This window comes from Rhinolophus hipposideros (assembly GCF_964194185.1).
Source record: "Rhinolophus hipposideros genome assembly, chromosome: 8".
In the NCBI taxonomy this organism is placed as follows: domain Eukaryota; kingdom Metazoa; phylum Chordata; class Mammalia; order Chiroptera; family Rhinolophidae; genus Rhinolophus; species Rhinolophus hipposideros.
In genome coordinates, this window is record NC_138054.1 from 68,345,014 (window position 1) to 68,368,174 (window position 23,161).

The 23,161-nt window shown below is 42.8% G+C and overlaps 1 protein-coding gene across 19 annotated transcripts in view; it reads right to left on the reverse strand.

Moving 5' to 3' along the window:
• The window catches only part of MACF1 (microtubule actin crosslinking factor 1), a 312,440-nt gene that overhangs the window by 144,099 nt on the left and 145,180 nt on the right, over positions 1-23,161 (reverse strand). For all 19 annotated transcript variants that reach the window (XM_081054961.1, XM_081054954.1, XM_081054959.1 and 16 more), the window contains 13 exons: positions 9,174-9,340; positions 8,029-8,141; positions 7,828-7,934; positions 7,306-7,425; positions 7,058-7,153; positions 6,303-6,430; positions 6,121-6,214; positions 5,763-5,917; positions 4,832-5,108; positions 3,546-3,674; positions 2,757-2,834; positions 2,009-2,170; positions 513-617 (listed from right to left, as the gene is read on the reverse strand). In XM_081054961.1, coding sequence (XP_080911087.1) covers positions 513-617; positions 2,009-2,170; positions 2,757-2,834; positions 3,546-3,674; positions 4,832-5,108; positions 5,763-5,917; positions 6,121-6,214; positions 6,303-6,430; positions 7,058-7,153; positions 7,306-7,425; positions 7,828-7,934; positions 8,029-8,141; positions 9,174-9,340 — 1,731 coding nt within the window. The remainder of the gene's footprint in view (positions 1-512; positions 618-2,008; positions 2,171-2,756; positions 2,835-3,545; positions 3,675-4,831; positions 5,109-5,762; positions 5,918-6,120; positions 6,215-6,302; positions 6,431-7,057; positions 7,154-7,305; positions 7,426-7,827; positions 7,935-8,028; positions 8,142-9,173; positions 9,341-23,161) is intronic.

The following is a 23,161-nucleotide window of genomic DNA, read 5'->3' on the forward strand; positions in this document are numbered from 1 at the left end:
ACAGAAGACGCATGCAGATACTTGACTGGCAGATGGCTCAGTGCTTCGCATAAGAAAGAGGCTTGTCCTTTATCCAACATGCTTTTGTTAAAAGGGGTTATACGAGTATGGAAAAGGCTTCCTCCACACTCAGTTGCAACTAAATGATCTAGCCAGCAGAACCCAGGCATAAATAAACTCCTCCTGGTTTCCTCCACGGTCTCTCTTCACTGGGCAAAGGCACCAAACAAGACACAGGATCAGTTTGGATAGTTATTTGAAAACTCATGGTCCAAGTCCACCTTCCCCATGAAGTTAGGCGTCCATACCGTTTCCTGTTTCTCGTAGTCTTCTCCTTCGACCTTCAAAGTGTTTGCAGTCTTTTGGGGGTGGGACAAAAAGGGAGCCGATCCAGGACAAACGATCCCTGACACTTCCTGCGGGTCTTTCAGCAGAACAAAGCCTCTGATCTGAATACTTCCGTAATATCTACCTCTGAGCACTGGACCCTCACACATTCTTTAGTCACGTACCTCCACAGTCTGCTTGGCTGGGTGGTTCTCAAGTGACAGCAGCTCCGCTGTATCTTGTAGAGAGCGAAACACGTCCTGTTTCTCCTCCAGTTCCACTGTCAACTCCTGAACATTGAATTCAATTTTACAGTCAGTGCTATTAAGGGAGGAGTAGCAATAAAGAAAAGGCTGTGTTCCCTGCCCTACTTTTAAAAAGCCTACAGCGCTGGGTTAGTGCCAAAATGAGATGCATAAACGGTACATGTCAGAGGATTTCAGAGAAGAGCAAAAATGCTGGAATTACTGGAGAATGATTCACAAAGGATACGGGACACAAGCCAGACCCGAGTAAGTGGGGGAACATAGGATGAGCACTGGAAGCAGACATAGGAGATAACTTGGCGAGGGTAGCTAGTTGACGTCAGCACCCACCTAACAGTACCTGACACACCAGTGGATCCGCATCTCTGACTAGCTGGCTTTGCTCAGACTATTTCCTTAGCCTGTAGTGCCCTCCTCTGGCTCTACATCTTGTTACCATTATAGGACTATCTCTTCTGTACTGAAACTTACTGTCAGACTTGACCCCTTCTCCTTGATGCTTTCCAAGCACTTATATCTCTATCACAGCCTAATTTCCGACCTCATACAAACTGTTTACTGTATTATAGTATCTAGTCTTTTTTCTTTACTTCAGAATGATCATATGCCACTCTCCAATCAAGAGAAATTTATATTTTTTTAAAAACTCTAAATGAACGGAATTAAAGTATCTAAAGTAAGTGTTAGTAAATAAGCTTCCTTTGCACAGGGTTTATAAAATAGTTAAAAATCCTCTGAGATGTAGAAACACTAAAAGTAGCAAAAATTAACCCTACTTACTTGTATACATCTTTCACTGAAAAGAATTCAAAGCATTTTCCCATAGTCCAATGCTGAATTTTCCTTCATATTTTAGAAATGAAGAGATTGAAACCAAAACATTATCAAATGAATTAAAGAGAATTCAGAATTGAGAAGTCAAGAGTACACCTCAGTTAAACAATACTAAGCCCCGTACCAAGTACTTCACTATATTAGCTTATTAAATCTTATTACATCTTTTACACAACGCTTTGAAATGGTGGAGTACTAGTTTCCCATTTTACAGAGGTCCAGAGAGATTAAATGACTTGCCGAAGGTCACAGAGCTAGTAAGCAGAGAAATAAGACTTTGAAGTTTGATTGATCTCACTCCAAAGTGTGCAATCTTAACCACAAAGCTATATTGCTTCTTACATGACTCAACTTGCAGGCTGCTGCTCTATTCACCCAAAACACTTTCTTACTAAATAAATTCATTGAAGGGCTCGATTTCCCTCTCCGTATACACTTCTCACATGCATAGATGCATTAAGCAGGGCGCCGATTTCTACCTAGCAGAATGAAAATCCAGAAATCCAAGCTCTCAGCAGATGAGCCCCTCTGTGTCCTTCTGCTATTACACAAATACAACAGGCCTGTTGTGCTAGACTCACAGAGAAGTAATTTCTCTTGGCTGAGATATTGGGATTGTTGTCACTCCAATCATATGCTAGTTCCTCCTCCTCCTTCTCATTCAACCAAATCAACTCAGCTGTAGCTCTGGAGACAAATTTATGCAGGCTCTGAAGGTGCCTCATCCGGAAGCTAGAAGTTTCCTAGACAAAGCAAGGATTACAAGGTTAGACTGCCAGCCTTTCATCTATAGAAGACAGCACATTTGACATCAAAGCAAAGAAAAACTCAGGAAATGAATTTAGCCTTGCTTTTTCATCCCTGGGTGTTTCTCCATGGATTTAAATTTAGTACAAGTTTGGTACAGGCCTCCCAGAGCCCTTGTCAGTCCTAACTAGAATTCAGCAGGCCTTTGTGGGGTGCCCTGGATACAGAACGATCCTGGGCCTGTCCTACTCTGGACAATCTTGAAAGAAAGGAATAAAGAGAATGGGTGGAAACCCTCCCCACCAATCTTGTAGTGTTGGTGTCTCACAGCACAGATAGCCACTGCTTTGGTTAAGCGTGGCAGCTGGGATAAGCTCTACTTAAAACTTTCTGGGGCAGTGGTTTCTGATCCATTAAGAAAATGTTATAATACATATGAATAGCTGAATAGTAAATGATATAATCTAATAAACAGAAAACCAAAACAGCGCCAAACCAAGACCTCTCTGAATTAGGGAAGAGTTGTTTGGACGGAACTAGATTCTCCATGAACAGAACATGAAAAAGTTGGTCAAAACTTACCTTCAATTTACAATACTGTGTCTCCAGTTTGCCAAGAGTTTCAACATAACTAGTATGAAAATTCTGGGACATTTTCCCCTGATGAGCAAGAAATGAAATAAGAATACATTAGAAAAAGAGTAACTAAAGTGCATCTATGGTTATCGTTTCTACCAGGTTAAGTACCACTTCTGCACCCAGGTAAAGATTGGTTACTGACTAAAACAGAAGCTTAGACAGGGTATCTCTGGGTCAGATTTCATGGCATGGAGCAGCACTAAGTGAGGAATAGTTCAGCAGGGCAAATACAACCTCCCTGTTCTGTGCTTCCAGTAATTCTGGGAGGTTTCTAGGCAAAACCTATGCCTGATGATAGTCAAACCACTCAATTACTTTTTGAAAGGGGAGAGTGAAAATAAAAAAACGGGAAGATAGAACGAGTGAGGAAGAAGAGAGACTAGTTTCTCTATATCAGCACTCAACCGCAGACAAAAGGTAAAATGGAAAGAGCATGAACTTTTGGAGCAGAGGGCCTGAGCTTGGTAACTGCATCCTTTACTTAATAATTTTGACCTTAGCTTTCAATAGCACTTTTCTTTTTAGTAAGAAAGGTTAATAAAAATATCTTTCTCACAAGATTATTTCAAAGCGCACAACATTTCAGTGAAAAGGGAGTGTGTTGCCAAGTGCTGCTCCTGGTTATCACTCTTTCCCAGAGCCCCCTTCTCCTTAGGGACAGCTGCACTGCCCACTGCCAGGTTCCCGCCCTGCCCCGCCCACTCTCCATCATGGACTCTGACTGCCACACACCTCATACAACCTCGCCTCTTTGACACTTGAGCTCAGTTCTTCGACACTGGTGTGAATGTGCTGCTGTGTTTCCAGCTGCAACTCCACACTAGGCAGGTCATTGCCCCACTCTGCTCGCTCCAGTTTCATCTGGAAAAGAAAAAAATACATATGTAACAATTTACTGCTATGTTAGCAGAAACAGAAAATTGTCAGAATCAATGTCTGGATAAGGGGACTGGGGACAGAGGACTGGGCAAAGGACATCTAAACTATCTCCATCATGGCCTCTTATAGGAAAATATGTCATAATCACCCCCAAGGAGCTGGAGACTAAACCCCCTCAGCTATTGAAGCAGAGGCAGCCTTTTGCTGCCGCATTATGGGAATACTTTCCTACGTTTACCAACCAGAAAGGTGTTTCCACAGGCTGAAGATGCTTAACTTTATAATTTAGGCATTTCCCTTTATGGAGCATTTTATAATCACAATGGACATAAGAAAGAAATATCTGAAAATATTAAGCTTCATTCATGGCATCAACTATTGGCCAATGAATTTTAAAACATTAGCTTGTCTTTGAATGCTTTTATTTATTGGTACGTGGGGAAATCCATCATCAAGAGATGAAAAGAATTTCATACAAAAGGGTTAGAAAGATAAGAAAGACAATACTGAACCTGAACTATTGAATACATGTAAATAGTGTCCCTTAGGGATATAAAATACAACATAGGGAATATAATCACAATATTGTAATAACTACGTATGGTGTCCAATAGGTACTAGACTTATTGGGTGATCACTCTGGAAGGTATAGAAATGTCTAATCACTACATTGTACACCTGAAACTAATGTAATATTGTGTGTCAACTGTAATTGAAAAATAAATTTAAAAAAAAATAGTGCCCCTTAGAATTGTGAAGCATAGCAGCCTTGCTTAAATGTTAGTGCTAAGGCCAAAAACAAAAAGTGAAGAATAAGCTTCTCTGCCAATGAGGAAATTTCAGAAAAGACAACAGATAAACAAACTCTGCAACTTCTCCCATAAGCTCCCACTTAGAGTACAGTTAGCTGAAAGAAACAAATTCCCAAAGGGTTTCAAAATAGAAAAGCCTATGCTATTCTGTGTGGGATTGTGAGGATTTGCACTGATCCATCGTTTAAAATTTAAGGAGAAGGGAGCCAAAGTCCAGTGATTCAGGGAATTGATACAAGGGGCACAAAGCAACCTGGTCTTCGCAAACAAGCTGCTGGATCCAACACATCTTAGGGCGCTGTAGAAACATCTGGAACACACACCCACCTGCATTTCTTCTACCCAAGACAGCAGTTCATACACAAAACGGAGATTGCCTTCGTCTTCAGAGGAGGAGATAGACACAAGTTCAGCCCGAGTCATGGGCTTTCGGAACCAGGAAGTAGAAGAAGAATGGGTTCCCTTGGTCAGAGGTTCTGCCTTCAAATGAGTTGTGGTTAAAGTAGAGGGTGGAACCAATTCCAGTGAAGTGAAATGGCCCTTCCGATACAAATTTGTGCACTCAAGACGCAAGGTGACCAGCTCATCCTGCAGACGCATAACCCTGAAATGGAAGAGAAGGAAGGGCGAGACTTAAATTTGTAACATACTTTTAAAAATAAAATCTTCCCTATCCATTTGATAAGGCTGAGGTAAAAATAAAAATGAGATCATATCAGGAAATGTGTTTTGAGAAAGAACAAGAGGTATAGGAATGCAAGGTGGTATTATTAACATCATCATTGTTTAGAGTTGTCTTTGAGGCAAATACCAAGTTATAGTGTTAAATGCAGGGAAGCAAACCGATACCCATTTATGCAATTCCTAGATGGCATATCAGAATAAACAGACTGGGGTCCAAAGATGTGGGTGTTAGTCTTGGCTCTGTGACAAAGTATGTGACCTGGACGCTCCTCATCCCCTCTGCAGGTCCTGGATTCCTCCTCTATAAAAGGAAGCTTTGGATCACCAGCAGGTCTGCACCAGATGTGGTACCGCACCCCTGCAGGTCACTGTGAAATATGTGGGATGTCATAGATGCCAGGTACTTAGTGGGCAGGGCCTACAATAAGAGGAAACTGTTTTCCACCAGGAGAATCTTCCTGCCAAAATACCTGTAGTATCCACCAAGGTCCAAGTTATAAGTTTCAGTACCTGACTCTTGATCCATGAGACTCAGCAGTAAGCAAACCCTCCGTTTGAGTCCCATGTTCCTCACCTAAAAGCCAGCTCTTCTAGCTGGTAATAATTCTCATCCCGTAGGATCTGGAGATCCACCTGCAGCTGCCTGATAAGACCTTCGCATTCCTGAATGTACATGATGACATCTGACTCGCACTGTGCTGGTTGCCCTGATTCCAGGTAAGCAGCGTCCTGAGAGAGAAAGGGAGAATAAGGGTGGGAAAACTCCCACTGCTCCCACCCACTAGGATCGAAGCAGCCAAGGGGCCCACTGCAATCCCAAGAGTAGGAAAAACACAGCTGGACTCCTCAACTGTTAACTTCAACCATTAGAGAACAGGGTGAAAAGTGGGAATCATGTGACAAAAGAAGTGAGACAAAACAGCCAGACTTACAGCCTGCAGTGTATTCTTAGCTAGTGTCAGTTTTTCTTCACAGTTCAAAGCACCATTCTGGATTTTGTTTGCAATCTGTAGCAGCAATTCCAGCCTAAAATAAGATCAAAACCATAGTAAAGGTGCAGAGCCCAAACCAGACCTGCAAGTAATGTCAGGTCCCCTTCAGGCTCTGGACTCACCTCTCCACAGCTGGTCGAAGTGATTTCTCTCGCTCCAGCATTTCAATGATGAGCTTTCCCCACTCTTCTTCTACATCATTAGGGTGGTAACCCTGAGGCAGTTTAATTCGGCCAAATTCAATCCACACCTAAAAAACCCAGACATACTCCTTTAGTCCAAAACGCAGCCATGTCCTCAGGCCCCAGTTTTAACTTATTTTTCCGCACATCACTTCTTGCTTCTTTACCCAGCCATTCAGCAGTATTTTCCTATTGTCTAATAAGAGAAAGCAATGGACTATTTAGCAGTACCTCACCCTGAGGTGAGAGCACAACAATCACCTCTGAAATGCACAGACTACATGCTCTAAACCCACTGATTCCTTCTACATTTTACACAACTCCTCCTGTCCCCTCAATAACGCCCATTCTGGAAAAGGTGAAGTGTGAATCTAATGTGAATGAAGTCTCTTTTTTTCCCATCCTAGGGAAAGAATTAGCTTCCTTCTGAAAAACAGGGAAACTCATCCACAAAACTCAAGATTTCTAAATAAATGTATACCATTTTCCAGTAAGCCCTTTAAAAAATACAGATCGTTGCTACTACCCCTTTATCACAAATATTCAAGCCCAGCCTGACAGTGATGCTAGATTTGTCACCCTGAGAACAGTGCTGTAATGCAGGTTGGGAAGAGGGTGCAGGGGCTCTGCCTAACAGAGGCAACAACATGCAAACCAGCAAACCCCAGCTCTCAGCAAACGACAGCACTCCTTACCTCTAACAATTTATATAATTCCTCAATTCTTCCTTTTTCTCTCTCCTTGGCCAGAATTTCCGTTTCTTTGAAGTGTATATACTGGTTATAAAGTGCCTACAAAATTAATATTCGTTGAATGAATGAATGCATGCAAACAATCTGGCCCAAGTTTTCATACCACCTCACCCAGAAACTAGCAGCCACAAGCTCTGAGACTTACTCACTAGAATGAACTTATAGAAAGCAATTTAAGTCCATGACTTTACCTTTAGTTCAACAGGGTTCTGGGGGAAAGTTTTATCTGACATCAGTATTGTATGCTGTTTGATCCAGGGAATGAGGGAGTCCACTCGGCTTTGGTATTCTTGCCACCTGGCGTCTACTTCCTATTGCCAAAAGGTAAATGTCACACACCTTCTGATTAGCAGTATGCAAAACAAGCAAAGAAGAAAGCTGAGGCCATCCCAAACCACATAAAATCCTTTTCCTCTAATTGCCTATCCAGTTGCTCAGTTTAATACTCAGGGTCACAGTTTCAAAGCTCCTCAAGGGCTCTCAAAATGCGATTCAATTTCCTAACACCTAGAATAGTCTAGGCTGGATGCTACAAAATTAGCAATATCTAGACTCATTCCCTGGGACCACAGTTAATGAGCATATATAAAGATGGTGTGGATTCAGTTGCTCTGTATAAAAGTGCTCTATATGTAATGAATACTTAAGAAACATGTTCTCATCAATACGTTCTACCCAAACCAACCAAAGTAATCTAAGAAACGGTCCTTTACCGTGGCATTGATCCCTTCTCCACCCTCGGGGACTTTTGGGAAGGCATCATAAATTGAAGATACATAAGTGATTACAGACTTTTCATCTGGGGATGGCACATCCACATCTGAGAGAGAAAGGATAAGAAATTTCTCAGTCAGAACCTGCCAGAAGGAATAGTGACTATATGTCACACACACACAACTTCAGTCAACTCTCACCTTCTGCATCCAGTAGCCGGGTGACCCCCAGTCTCTCTGCCACTTCGAAAGCCTGTTCCAGATTCTCTCGGTTACTTTGGATTTGTACCCTCTCCATATCTACCAGATCAGGTCTGTAAAAGTCCACCAAGGCACATGAAAGGCCACCATCTACACACCATACATGACTTCACACAAAGAAGACCTCTTAAAAGTACCCAGAGCTGAAAAACACTGGTTGAATTAGAAAGCAAGAGGTCTAGAGAGGCACTAGTCCCACTGTTAGTGACCTGTCAGCAGCCCAGTGATCTCTAATTCTAACCTTACACAACAGTAGCCTTGTTGGATTTCATGGAGAAAGTATCATAAATTAGTAGAGTGAAAATGAGGGCGTGCTATGACCACTAAGAATACGCTAATTGTAATTTTTGTCATTTAAAATCCCTGTCTCCTTCACCCATCTCTCTCCAGCTACCTGCTGCTCCTCAGCCATGATAAGCCAGGCCCCGCTTCAGGCCCTCTGCACTTGCTATTCCCTCCAACTGAAACACTGACCCTAGAGGCCTGCATGGCTGGTCTCTGCTCCAGCGTCACCAGAGAGGCCAGCTTCCTGTCCAAAATGCCACAATCCCGTAACTCCCTATCCCTCCACTGAGCTTACCACTTGTATGACAGCATATACAAAGGGTGCCAAAAAAATGTATAGACATTTTAAGAAAGGAAAACTGTATTAAAATTGTTAAGACTCAATATATATCGATAACAAAAGATGAATACAAGTTACGTTTGACTTCTGTAATTACAAGAGGGGCTCAAAGTGGTTACCATCAGCGTCCAGACACTTCTGATTATGACAAACTACTGCTTGAGCAACGTTGACCAAAGTGTCCACTTGTACACATTTTTTTTGGCACCCCCGGTATTTGTTTAAATAAATAAATTTATTGCCTATTAAATAAGCTCAATGAGAGCAAGAAGTTTCGCTGTTTTGTTTACTGCTATTTGTGCCCAGTGCCTGGAACACTGGGCACTAGGCATATATTCCCTTTTTAAATGAATAAAATGAATCAAATTCTTGGTTGAGGGGGGAAGTGACATTATAACTAACTACAAACAAGAGATGAAAAGAAACCCCTCCAGACACACTGAACTTCTACTGTATTTACCTGTATCGGTGAATAAGTGCATTGAACATCTTCCCATCACTCCAGCAGGAGGAAAAGTTGGTGCATTTGATTCCTGTGTAACCAGCTGTCACCTTCTGGGTCCATAGGAGCAGCTTCTCCTTGGCTGACATGTCCCCTGACTCTCCACTAATGTAGATGTCAGAGATCTGCCAAAAGATAGGACACGGAATAACCTTTTCTTCTTCATACATTGTGACTCTTAGAAGAAGAGGGAGAGCCAAGGCTGGCAGCACTTCAGACGACAATTCCAATATACATACTCATCTCTTTGGTAGTCAAAGAAATACAAATTAAAACCATCAGAGTTAAGTTCTTCACCTATTAAATTAGGGTTTTTTTTTTAATGATACTATTCATTGGAGAGAATATCTAACATTGGAAATCCTAACACTACCACTGGTGAGAGTATATATGACCTAACTTCTCTGGATGTCAGTGTTGAATCAAAAGTCTTAAAATATACATAATAGGAAACCATTAGAGATATGGGCAAAAAATTGTATACAAGAATGTTTATCAAAATATTATAAACATAGCAAAAAGCTACAGAGCTTTAATAAGAAACTGATTGGTTACATATAGCACATACACTTAGTAAAATTCTTTGTAGCATTTAAAAAGGTATGCTTTAGAAAATTTTAATGACAGGAAAATGATCACCATTATCTTATGAAAAGAAATACAAAATAATATATAGTAACACTAATTTTATATAAAGGTATAAAAATATATATTTAACTATATAGTCATATATACATACATATGCATAATGTATATAATGATAAATGCATATGTGTATGCAAGTATAAACACAGGAGAGAAATACACCAAACTAGTAATCATTGTTAGGTCTCTAAGTGGTAACATTATAGGTGGTTTATATTTTCCACATTTTCTATATCATGTGCATTTTTATAATGTGAAGAAACTTATTTTAAGAAATTCCCCAAATCTAGCACAAGACCTAATTTAGAGAGATGACAGTGTGGGAGAGAACAAAGTGCATGCCTTCGATTCCATGCAGACCTGGGTTTGAATCTCAGCTTCACCAACTATAAGCCAGATCTCTCAGCTATAACATCGGTAAAGTGAGAATACCTACTGCCTTTTCAGGGTTGCTGTGATCAACAATGATAGTATATATACTGTATATACTATATAGCATATAGTACAAGGGACAATTGACAATAAAGCACTTCCAAGTCTCTGAATACTAAATTTACAAACTCAGCTCATAATAGGTTACATTAAATATCAGCAGAAGAGACTTTAAAATCAGAAAAACAGGGTCAGGAACTGTTCATAATATTTTATGAAGTATAAAAGAAAGCTGCAGACTAATAAATCTTACCAAGATGTCTGAAGAAAGACTATGAGAACAAAAACCTATGGGTAGCCTGCACGGAATCTAGAAAAGGGAAATCAGTAAGTGTTGTCTTCTAATCAACCAGCACATTCCAGGATTCTTGTCCCCTCGACAGGTACACTTCTAAGGAAAAAATCAGGTTGCCAAACTTTGATGATGCCAGCTAGAAAGATCATCTTGTAAATCTATCCTCTACCTACCACCTCTCTGCTCTGACTGCATGTTCACCTGACAACCTTAAGATTATTACTTGCTTCCTGTATCATATCCTAAAGCAACAAAATGCACTGAGTGCCCAATTCAAATACTGTATCACTTGGCAGTTAAAATTCATATTGTAATTTAATTTACATCAATCAATCTCTAACAAGTATAATTACTCTTTAAGTCAATCCCCTAAAATTCAATCTACTCCAAATACACTGGGGCCGGGGGGTAGGGGGGGAGCTACGGAGTCGCAAAGCTGAGGATCCAACAATGAAATGTGCTGCCCAAACTATTGTTTTATGAGTCCAGTGAAAACAGCCCCTCCTGAGTACCAGTGCTAGTCCAGTTCTCAACATTTCTAGCTGCTTGTTTCAATGGTTAGATGCCACCCGCCATGGACATATCCTAGTACTTCCCCTGTAGCCACTTTACGTACATATTAAGGCAAAACATTGTTGGGAATAGAAAATAAATTTGTTAAAGTAAAAATGGATAGAAGTTGGGGTCGGCCTGGTGGCTCAGGTGGTTAGAGATCCATGCTCCTAACTCCGCTGCTGGTTCGATTCCCACATGGGCCAGTGGGCTCTCAACCACAAGGTTGCCAGTTCGATTCCCGCAAGGGATGGTGGGCTGCGCCCCCTGCAACTAAGATTGAACCTGGCACCTTGAGCTGAGCTGCCGCTGAGCTCCCGGATGGCTCAGTTGATTGGAGCGCATCCTCTCAACCACAAGGTTGCCAGTTCGATTCCCGCAAGAGATGGTGGGCTGCGCCCCCTGCAACTAGCAATAGCAAGTTGGAGCTGGAGCTGAGATGCGCCCTCCACAGCTAAGATTAAAAGGACAACAACTTGACTTGGAAAAAAGTCCTGGACAGTACACACTGTTCCCCAATAAAGTCCTGTTCCCCTCCCCCAATAAAATCTTTAAAAAAAAATGGATAGAACTTGAATAAACAAAATGAAATCTAAATATTTGTTTTTTGCCCAAAAAAGAAATTCCAGTTTATTAATTGACATTGTACGGCCAGTACAAACACAGTCAACATCTCCGATGGCATCACTTATCTGCCAATCGCAGTATCTTTGCACATTGCATTGAAAATAGTTCAATGAACAGCGTTACTTCAGATTTTCCACATAGCTGTAAATGAGACAAGGAGGTGTTTGGATCCCTCAGGGGGGTAAAAACACTCTGTTTGGAATAGAGCTCTTCCTAGACTGTGACTGGATGAGAAAAATGAGATTATCGTCACAACAACCTCAGTAATTAAATTTGGCTTTTGTCCATCTCTTCCTTTAATACTCACATGTCATGTGCTGTCCTTTGGACTATGCAGAAGCTTTCGCCTTAATCTCCCAAACGCAGAAACCCAGCTTCAATGTCAGGGAGCTTTTCCCCTCATCCGGATTTGAAAAGGAAGCCATTTGGAGAGGGAGGACAGCCTCAACGCCATTCCAGAGACTGTGCACATCTACCTGAATTCTCTTTTGACCCCACGTACCCACATGTATCAGGGCTTGATTAATTCCTTCTCTGAAGCATCCCTAGGAACTTAATATTTTCCTAATAATTCAATAAGTATTTACTGAACATCTCATCTGTGCGCAACACAATTCCAGGCACCATGGAGACGAAACAAAAGTCAAACACCATTTATTCATTCTGTTGTTATTTCTTGAGTAACCACTATGTTCTAGGAGATGTGTTTAAGTTCTTGGATCTCAAGATAAAAGCACAACCTTGAACCTCAAGCTCAAGAAGTTTCGTAGGGGAGACAATATACCATACAGAGCAATCAACGTGTGACAGAGGTAAGCAAGTAACGCACACTAGCAACGCCAAGGAATTTCTCTGCGACTACAATAGCTATGCTGCACCTTAAAGTAGAAATTAGCCAGGTGAGAAAAGGGGAAACAAAAAAATAGACACGCTTGCCCATCTTGAACTTTAGGCATATCTGGCTAAAATAAGGCAGTCCCCAAATTCTCCCAAATGACAACATATGGATGGAAGAGAGGAATGGAGAAGGAAGCATTGTGGTCCTCTTGAATACATAAACTTTTGGAAATGTATTTACACATATGTACATATTTAAAATTAAGCAGTATATCTAATGTATAAATTTAGTATTAATGCTTTTTCTACCTCGACATTTTATAAAACCATGCTATTCAAACTATTTGCCTCTGACATCACTGTCTTTTTCATCAATAAAGCTACTTGAAAAAAATAATATGACCACTTGCTGTGTGTGTTTTATAAGTGATGTGATTTCTTTTTTAAAGAAAGTTTTAAATATGATTAAGATTGAACATATAATTACATTCAATACTTCAAATCAGGAAGTTATATTCCCAAGAACAGTAACTAAAATTGCCTAATATTTTTGGTCTCTCTTTTTTGTTTACCCAATTATGTCAGTTGATTGCCATAAAAATTGATTCATCTTTTTTCATGAACTGACTATAATTTCACTGAGAGCCCAATAACAACAAAGACTTTATAAAAACTCAACTACAGAGAGATTCCCTTTTTTCCTGAAGGCTAATTTCAGAGGTGGTATGAATCTTACTTTATATTTAGTCATACGTGGTGGATCACATGAAAGAGTTACACATAACTTAAGGTCCCCAGAAGAGCAACAGCAATATAGTAAATAGTAATGTCGCGGATTTCAGCAGAATGAAAAATTAGCATGGGCTGGAATGATAAAAAAATATTTCTTAAAGTATGAGTTAAACTCATACTTAAAGAATATTACGGAATAGACAAAGAGAAAGAGGAAAATAATTTTAGGTAGAAAGTGGATGTAAAGATTCTAACTTGGGGGCAGCGGATGGCTCAGTTGGTTAGAGAGCGAGCTCTTAACAACAGGTTGCCGGTTCGATTCCCACATGGGCCAGTGAGCTGCACCCTCCACAACTAGATAGAAGCAATGAACTTCCGGAGGGGGTGGGGGGGCCAATGGCTCAGTTGGTTAGAGCACGAGCAAGCTCTCAACAAGGTTGCCGGTTCAATTCCCACATGGGATGATGGGCTCTGACCCCCGCAACTAAAGATTGAACATGGCAATCTTTAACGGATTTGGGGCTGAGCTGTGCCCTTCACAACTAGATTGAAAGAACAATGAGTTGGAGCTGATGGGCCCTAGAAAAAACACACTATTCTCCAATATTCGCCCCCCAAAAAAGATTTAAAAAGAAAAGATTCTAACTTGAAATAAGTTGAAACACGAATAGTAGATGGTTAAGGAGTTGACCTGTTAAAACAGGAAGGTTGAAACTGGGAATTGATATAGGTGAGAAGATTAGATAGGTCATGGAGGGGCTGGAATATCAGGTGGAAGAGTCTGGATGTTGTGTAAGTCTATCTAAGTCTCAGGGAATGAGACTCGATGTAATGAACAATAGATGCTCGATTCTCATGTCCTGAAGTTTCTGGCTGACCCCATCCCCCCAAGGAGAAGGCATCAGACTTTGAAAACTTTCCAAGCATTTGAAACTTTGAAAACTCACGAAGCAGGTGAGGGCACAAACTTTGAAAACTCACGAAGCAGGTGAGGGCACAGTGAAGTAGTTCATTGTAAACATCAGAGTTAGTGAATGATCGGGGGTGCTCCTTTCCATATTCTAAGCAGAATCTTAGCGATCTCTCCTGGGAATATATAACTAGAATGGAAACCCTAGGTCACAGAATACGGGTATTTTTCAATTCTACTAAACAGTGGCAAACTACTCTCCAAATAACAGTACAATTTATACTTCCACCCACAAGGTATAAAGAGGTTTTTTCTACAACTCTACATCCTCCCCTACGCTAGGCATTTTCAGACTTTTTATTTTTTGCCAATATGCTGAGTGCAAAATGTACCTCATTGTTGTTTTGATTTCAGTATTTTTGATTACTAGTGAGAAAGACATGTGTGTTTGAGGCATTTGTGTTTCCTTTTTGGCGAGTTACTTATTCCGGGGCTTTCCCCTATTTTTCTAGTAGGGCATTTACCTTTTTCTTGTTTATTTGTAGTGGTTCTTTAAATAATAATGTTAACAACTAACATTTATTGTGTTTTACTTGAATTAAGTCATATAATTCTCACAGCAACCCTACAAAGTATATACTATTCTTATCCTCAATTCATAAACGAGGAAATTATATCATAGAGAAGCTAAGTAAGTTGCCCCGAGATACACTGCTAGTGAGTTAATAGAGCTGGAATTCAAACTCTGCCAATCTGGCTCCACTCTCTTAACCACTACTCCTATACTACTTCTTGTATTCTTATATATCCTTTTCCAGTATATGTATTGTATAACAATTTTACCACTTTTCTGAGTTTTCCATATGAAATGGAAAATTACATATATACACAAAAAGAGACAGAATGGTATAAGAAACTCCTATGTACCCATCATCCAGTTTCAACCGTTATTAACTCACAGCTCATCTCATGTACTCTCACCCACTTCACCCCTCCCCTATTATTATGAAACAAATTCCATATATATTTCTTCCATTAAACACTTCAGTACGTATCTTTTTAACATAACCACACCACCACTGTTATACCTAAAAAATAATGATTCCTTAGTCATATTTTTAAGTAAATTTGTTTCTAAAAGAAAAAAACCTTTCTTAGCTTCAACTGTAACTTCAACTGCTACATTCCTCCAATAGTATCATCTGTTTGATTTTGCTTTCTTCTTGCAATACAAAGCCAATATTAATAAAACAACTTATAATTAAAAGAGGAAAAATGGGAAAGGAATACTTATAAACTGAAAAGGCTGAGCCTAGAAAATAATATACCAACTGATGTCTTTCTCAGCATTCCTAGCCCCCAGTATGAGATCTGACTATCACCCCAAACTGTAGGGGCCACAAGGGTTTGTGGCAAGGACAAATTCTTCATTCAACAGAATCCACTGACAGTGTGGACAGATTAGCAGTGGGAGCCAAGACAGGGAGGAGGAAGGGATTCTCCAGTTTTCCTTATCCCAGTAAGACAAGTATTGTGGATATCAGAGGGAGTAGGGAGTCCTACTGAGAGAAGGAATGGGCCAGAGAAGGCCTTGGGCTCTGACAGCAAAGGCCAATGCTGTTAACCTGCTCCCATCCAGCTCCAAATCCTCATCTACTTGTCACCCTGAAAACCGTTTTTGTCAGCTGGTCCCTGCCATCCTGCTTCTGTGTTAACTATTTCCTGACAAAGGAAGAATCAAATATACCAGGAAAGCAGACCACTTATCTTCTATTATCTAAACCCTGCACTTAGCAAGAATCAGAATCAGTTCCCATGTATCTCTGTCCTGGAAAGAAACAAAGCCCAATGCAAAGTTTATGCCCAGCCACAGGCTGGTCCCACTCCCACTGCCATGCCCTGGACTGATAAATAGGAGAGACAATGCGGTCTAAGTTACATCAAGGACAGGCACCAGTCTGCAAGTCGAATCGTTTTCTGAAAATGGTTACTACTTTAACATATTAAAAACAAAACAAAACAAGCATCAAAACACAAAAAAGCCCCTCTGTTGAACTGCCAGCCGTGTCCGCTTTAGGAAAGAGCTGGTATGTGAGTGGCAGCGGCTGGTCCCCTGACCCTGTGTCCTCTCTCACTCAGCAGAGAGAATTCAGGCTCCAGTCAGATGCTCTCACCATGAGTCTCAACCCACATTTTACAGGCCCGGTGTCAGAACACGCTGCCTCGGTCTCTCTGGCTGCTGCTGTCCTCAGGCCGTGTGAACAGCCTGCTAGTGAGGGAGCAGCTCCCTGAAGACAGTTCCTTCAGAGACCCATGAGGGTCTCAGGCCCCTGGGCCTTGAGGACTTGCATTCTGCAGGGATTTCACACTTATCTTGAGAAGTTACTTCTTATCTGTTATATAGGATGGTCAGGCTGTGGTCCTCCCCTCACGTGCTGCGCATGGAGCCTCAGAAGTGTGTCAGCCAGCTGAGCTGACAATCACTTAGTTTTTCAGCCTGGGCTATAAACTGAGTAAACTGGCTGTATCTGTTCTGAAAGGCTAAAAGGGATGAGATGTAGGACTTGGCTGCCCCAAAATGCCACCACCAATTTGAGTCAATACTGAATAGCAAAAGAATCACATCACTATCTGTGCTGTCAAACTAGAGATCATGTCAAAGGGTTTCTACCATCTCGCTTTTCTTTAAGACTCCTCATGGAGCTGTTTGGGACTTTCCCTTCCCTGTATGGAAATCGCACACGAAAAGCGCCATGGTCCCGTATGGTCCATTAGCTACAACTGATTTCCACTAGGAGGCCCTTGACATTGCACACTCCAAACTTTCGGAAAGCCCCACGCCGCTCTGAGCATGAATCCTACAACATGATGATGCCTCCACAGCTTCAACGCCAGTGGTGTTGAAGGAGCACTCAGTTCAGCAGCTGGTTTTATGCCCAATGCTCTACACCGTTCCACGTAAACGCCGACTTGGACATTGCCTCTTATTTGATGAAACTCAAACACTTACACACCTACTGCAGCAGCCTCACCACCTGCTTTCCCACTTCTCTCTCTCTCTCTCTCAAAAGCCCAAGAAGCCCCCTTGCTCAACCATACAATAAATATTTCTCAATGGCCACTTTTCCCTGTAACTGCCTGGGAGTCTCCAAACTCTGAAAACAAAGGGCACTGAAAGGGGTCTGTCCCTGAGGGAAATCCACCCCCGCGGAGAGTACAGCGGCACAGATCAGCTTCAAGCGCCTCTCCTCAGCCTGCTGCTGCTGGGACAAGCGGGGAGCCAGCAGGTCGCTGCCTGGGTCTCAGCAAGGAAATGCCCTACTTGGTCTTCCACCTCGTGCTGCTCTGGGATCCTCACGTGTCTGTTTCTGCTGCTGCAGAGGCTGACAGGCCAACAAAAGTTCTTCAGCCACTGGGGAATTCTCCCCTCCTCTCTGTGTCCACATCTCTGGAATTCTCACTTGCTCCTTAACCCTGAAAGCACTCCCAGCACCCACCACCTATGTCACTAGGCCCCGACACAAACCTCACAAACAAACACCTGTTAGAGCCATAAACAAGTCCAATCAGAAAAGCACCATTGTCTAGCCTCGCACCTGCAAACTGCCCTAACCCCCCTCTCTGGGTTAACCTCCAGTAACTCCACGCCCCTCTTGTCTAATGCCAGAATTAGAAACCAGGGGAGGATTAGCCCTCTCCACATACACAAATATGTGTCGAGTCCTCACAGGAGTGGGATTGCATCAGCTCTATAAGAACACCATTCTCCAGGGGAGAAGAGCAATTACACAGAAGATAGCTGCCTTAGCCCTCGCCCCTTTACCATCCCTCACCCCTTCTCCATCCCTCACCCCTTCCCCGCTCATCTCAGAGGCTCAGCCAGGCTTCCATTACCCCTGTGCTACAGCACAAACTTCTTGTGGTGGGGAAGCTGACGCACAGACCCGCCTGAGAGTGAGCACTAACTGGCCCTGCACCTTGAGAGAGAGCCCCACCAGACAGCTCGGGCAGTTACGCTGCATGGTTACCCGGAATCAGGGATTCCCCAGAGACAAGACTTGGTTCCCAGCATCCAGGGGCAGACCTGAAATAGACACCTTTTGCCAGGCCCAGCAGTCACTAACTCTCAGTCCCCGGCACAGGTAAGTTAAGAAGCTGCAAGATCCTCACTGCTCGCCCACCACAGTCCACTTTACTAAGTCTGAGGGCCAGGAATGCAAACACCTGTTTGGATCCCTTGCACATGCCCGCCTACCTCCTCCAGACCCCACGATGGGGTGTGGCTTGCCTCCAAAGAAAGGGTGCCATCCTCTTCTGAGCAGGACATGAAGCTCTTTTCAGGTTCGGGATCTTTAAGCTGGGTCCCAGGGAAGTGCGGCCCCTCACTGCCATAGCCAGAGGAGGAGGGCAAAAGGCTCACAGTCATGGACAAATCGCTCTGAGAAGTAGGCAGTCTGGGACCCTGGGGGGGCACTCGACCCACGTGGGCAAGCTCGGTGCATCTACGGCCCCTGGACTGGTCCAGTCGTGATGAAGGGGCAGGACGCTCTGCAATCCAGGAAGCTGTCTCAGCAGCACTTGAAAGCCCCTTGGCTCCTCCACCCACACTCCAGCCCTCTGAAAGTTGGTCTCGATTTCCTGTGCCAGCGGGGCAGTCCGTCCTGGGGGAAGCACTGCTCTGCCACCCAGGCTGAGTGTCTGCTTTTTCCACCGCAGTCGCTCCTTGCAAAGGCAGCAGCACAGCCCTGCTGCTGCAGGACGCGGTCCGCGGAAATTCCACCAGTTGGCTCACGGACTTCTCACAGTTCCTTTCTGCTGGGTTATCAAGCAGGTGAGCGACGACCGTCATCCCCTCTTCCAGGGAATCCCAGACCCCTCCGGCAACTGATGACTCATTCTCTAGCAAAAGGTGGGCAGTCTGGATCTCTCCCTGGAATCTCCCCTTCACCTGCACGATCATCCCCTGATCTGCCACCCTGGAGTTGGGGGCTGAGTCCCCAGGCAGTAAGATGTCTGGGGGAGGATGCTGTATCCCTCCCAGTCCTTCTTCCTTCCGAAGACTCACTGTTAACTTCGTGAGGATTTCGGTCTCTTCCATGACTCCAGTTCCTTCTGAGGGTTCTTCCTCAGGAGATACCTCTGGACTAGGGGTTTTCTTCCCCCTCCACTTCTTTCTGAACCGAACCCTTTTCTTAGGAGATATGGGCGCCTTCTCAGGAAGAGCTACTGAATCTTTTGGCTCCTTAACACAGCCCAGTGAATTTCCCATTGCTTTCCTCTCCTAATCTCAGTAAAAACGCAGCTAAGCCGGTCCTGGGATCCCAGAGAAATCCCAGCCTTGGCTTCATGGGATTAGATGCAGATTTAAAAACATGCACTATGCCGGCAATCCTTCCAATTCTTTCTCCCTCCCTCCCCGCCTCTCTCTGTCTCTTCCAGCCGCTGCCGATTCAGACAGCCATCTTACAGGCTCAGAGCTGCAACAAGACAAATTCAAAGCATCTCACTGCAGTTCAGAAATCACTTGACCTAAAAGCAGACAGAAACCGGATTGGCTGCAGCTTCTTCTCTCCAAATATGAGGTAATTGGAGCACTGCCCTCAGAAACACAAACAGAAAGCAAAAAGGAGCTAGAAACCAGGGGAGGGGAGAAATGAGGGAGGGTAAGGAGGAGGGGGAGATTGTAAGAGTAAAGGGAAGAGGGAGGGGAGAAAGAAGAGAGGCCATGGGAGAAGGTAATACGAAGGAAGGAAGAGGAAGAGAAAGACGGAAAAGGCAAACCAGCACAGCTGGTACCAACCAGGAAGGGAAGAGCCAAGAAGAACCAGGGCTGGACATGCTGCAATTATGACCCCCACACTCTGAAAGGAAATAGATTTCAATTGTTGCACCAAGATGTCCATAAGAAAATATCAAGCAAGACAGACATAATCTCTATTTTTTCAGGTCAAATTATAACCTAAGCAAGGCCAGAGTTTAATCTCCATGGTTAAGAAAAGAAACACAGGCTTTAATGATCTATTCTCTGATAGCATTTCTTGAGAGAGAGAGCGATATCTGTTACATCTGCTGGCCAATGACACACAAGAAAAACCCAGTGGTCAGTTCTGAGTATAGTATGTGGATGGACACTCAGCGAAAAGGACACCACTTCCAAATACGACAGAGAAGCAGCATCTCTGCTGAAGGATAGGTGACAACAGTAATTACCGCTGCTGCTCTGACAGCTAACGTTTTTAGCGTTTATGTGCCAAACCCTACGCTAAACTATGGATTATCTCATTTAATTATCACAGTAATCATAAAAGGTCAAAACTGTTGTTTTACCTTTGACGGTAAAGAAAAGAAGGTTTAAGAAAGTTGATTAGTTTGCTCAAGGCTACACAGCTAGTAAGTGGCAAAGCCAGAACATGAACTCCTATTTAAGACTTTTAATTTCAACCCTATGTCACGCTACCTACTGTCTAACACTGGCAGGGATGGAAGTCTGTACTCAGTTAATTAAAAAAGGAAGATCCCTCACTGTTGTGAACTGGCAACTAGATTTGTTTGAACCAAGGGCTCAATATAGAGATAATACTTGCTATTTGGGAGGAAGGGAGGAAGTTGCTAAAACAAGGCCCAGATGGATAGTTTTTACTTAAATTACAGTAGGACAGGAAGTGTGAAGTACAGGTCTAAGAAGTTGGATTAACAAATCACCCTGTTATGTCAATGGGATTTACCCGCTCCAATTTTTTAGTACAGTGTCTGACAGATGAGATACCACCGCAAGCCAAAGGGCTCTGAATGGAGGGGAAGGAACGAGGTTGTAAGTTTCTTCCCGGTTGTAGCTGTTTGGTCTTTGCCAAAAGAATCCAGACGACACAGCAGAGAAATAAGCTGCCTGGCTCTATGTCAGCCCTAAAGGCTTGTCTCAGCACAGCCCTACCTGTCTGTCCTGGAAACATGACAAATGCCCTCCACAAAAGGAAAGTATTAAGAAGCCCTAAAGCAACAGCTCCTACACAGCTGCTTCTGAGACCCTGAAGCCCCTCTGCTTCACGACTGCAGTGGGTGTTTCTCCCCTAAGCCTTTTCCTGAGGCTGACTGCAAAGCTGCAGCTCCATCTGATGGCCACCATAAACCACAGCACGAAACAAGACGACGAGATTCGCGAGGGTCAGAAACTTAAGCAGACTACAGGAAATCATCTAATCAGCGAAAAATCTGACATTTCCATATAATTCTCTAGGCAGGCACGGGGCCTTCGTTCCTGCAATGAAGAGAACTGGAACTCTGGAACTTTTTAAGATGCACACCGAAGGCCGAGGCTTAAATATTATCCATGAAACACAAGCAAATTAAATTCCTGAAACTGATTGACTCCGGGCCAAGAGAGGCAGCTGTTTAACACGACTATGGCTGCCGGGCAGCTTTCTGAGAAGCCTGGCCAGACGCATGTACTTCTGGGGGCCTTTTCTTTTTAAACTTCTGCGCATGTTGGCAAATCAGGCCTTTATTTCCTTCTGCTCTAAAGGAGCACTGGTCTCGGAAAGGAGAGAGTTTAGTAAGATAGGCCTCGGTCCAAATTGCCAGCTCTGTTCACTAGTAGCTGAGTAGCTTAACTTGCTAGGTGATTCAGTTTCCTTACCTGTAAAATGTGGGTACTACTTAATGGGTTTGTGAAAGGGTGAATGAGAGAATGTCTGTGAAGTGCTTGGCTCAGTGCCTGGTCTACAGAAACTTGTTTTCTTCCCCTGTAGTACTGGAGCTAAAAGGCATGCGACACACCACCACCTCCACCAGCTCCACCAGCAGGGTCCTAATATACTCTTTGTCTTGGCTAGGCTCTGAGGAAAACAAGTATGTTCCAAGGTCCAAAGTTTGGCTGCTTGTTTTAGTTTGCAGGAGCTCTGCTTCTACTATTTAAGTTAACTCTGGTCACCAGAGTTTCTCATTTCACATGAACTCTTCACAGGGGGCCTGCTGCCTTCTGGGAAAGCACTTTTTGGGCCTCCCTTTTCTCCACATCTTTTCCTTTGGCTTTTTCTCATTAACTGTTTACTCTCCATAGGTCTCCCAAAGAGACAGCCAGAGTAAAAGACTGCAGAATGAAAGAGCTCATTCATTCATTCCACAAACATGAATGGTGTCTCATCTATAAGCCAGGCACTAAATACCATAAAGTACAAAAAAATGTAAACCTCAAGTCTACCCAGCAAGATCACTCTTGACCTGAACTCCCTGAAGTTTTTAAATTTCAGAGTGCTAGATATACACTATATTTAATAAATATTTGAGAGCTGGAAAACTAATTTTGTCAGATTCTGACTTTCAAGAATTTACCTTTTAGAAAACTATAAATCCTAACACGTACTTTTAAACAGGCTTGGACAAAACCAAGCCACGAGAAATCTTATTAGTAGTATCTAGGGTGTAACCCAAAAAAAGTCAGTTGGTCTTGTTTCAGTTTGCTCATCTGAACAATGGGCACAGCGAAACAGACATCACAGTGTATTTCTCTAGTCTACCTACCCCAGAGTTTTGAGATCAAATTCGTAAAATATCCATTCACTTAACATATATTTATTGAGTGCCTATTCTAAGCAAAGCAAAGCAAAGGAACAAAAAAAACCCACAAAATTCCTGCTGCTGTTGAGCCTGCACCCCAGTGCTGGGACCAGACAACAAATAAACAAACATATCAAACAGTAGTAGGTGCTGGCCAACACAACACTGTAAGTCGTACAGTGCTTGAGAGCACTCTCCCCAAGATCCTGGCAAACTAACGGAACGTGTACAACACAGCAATTCTAGTCCAGGTATCTATTCAAAAAATCCTTTCCCATATGCATAAGGACATTGCACACAGATGTTCACTGCAGTAACGCATGCCTTCTTCACACAATTAAATAATAGACTGCAAACAATAGC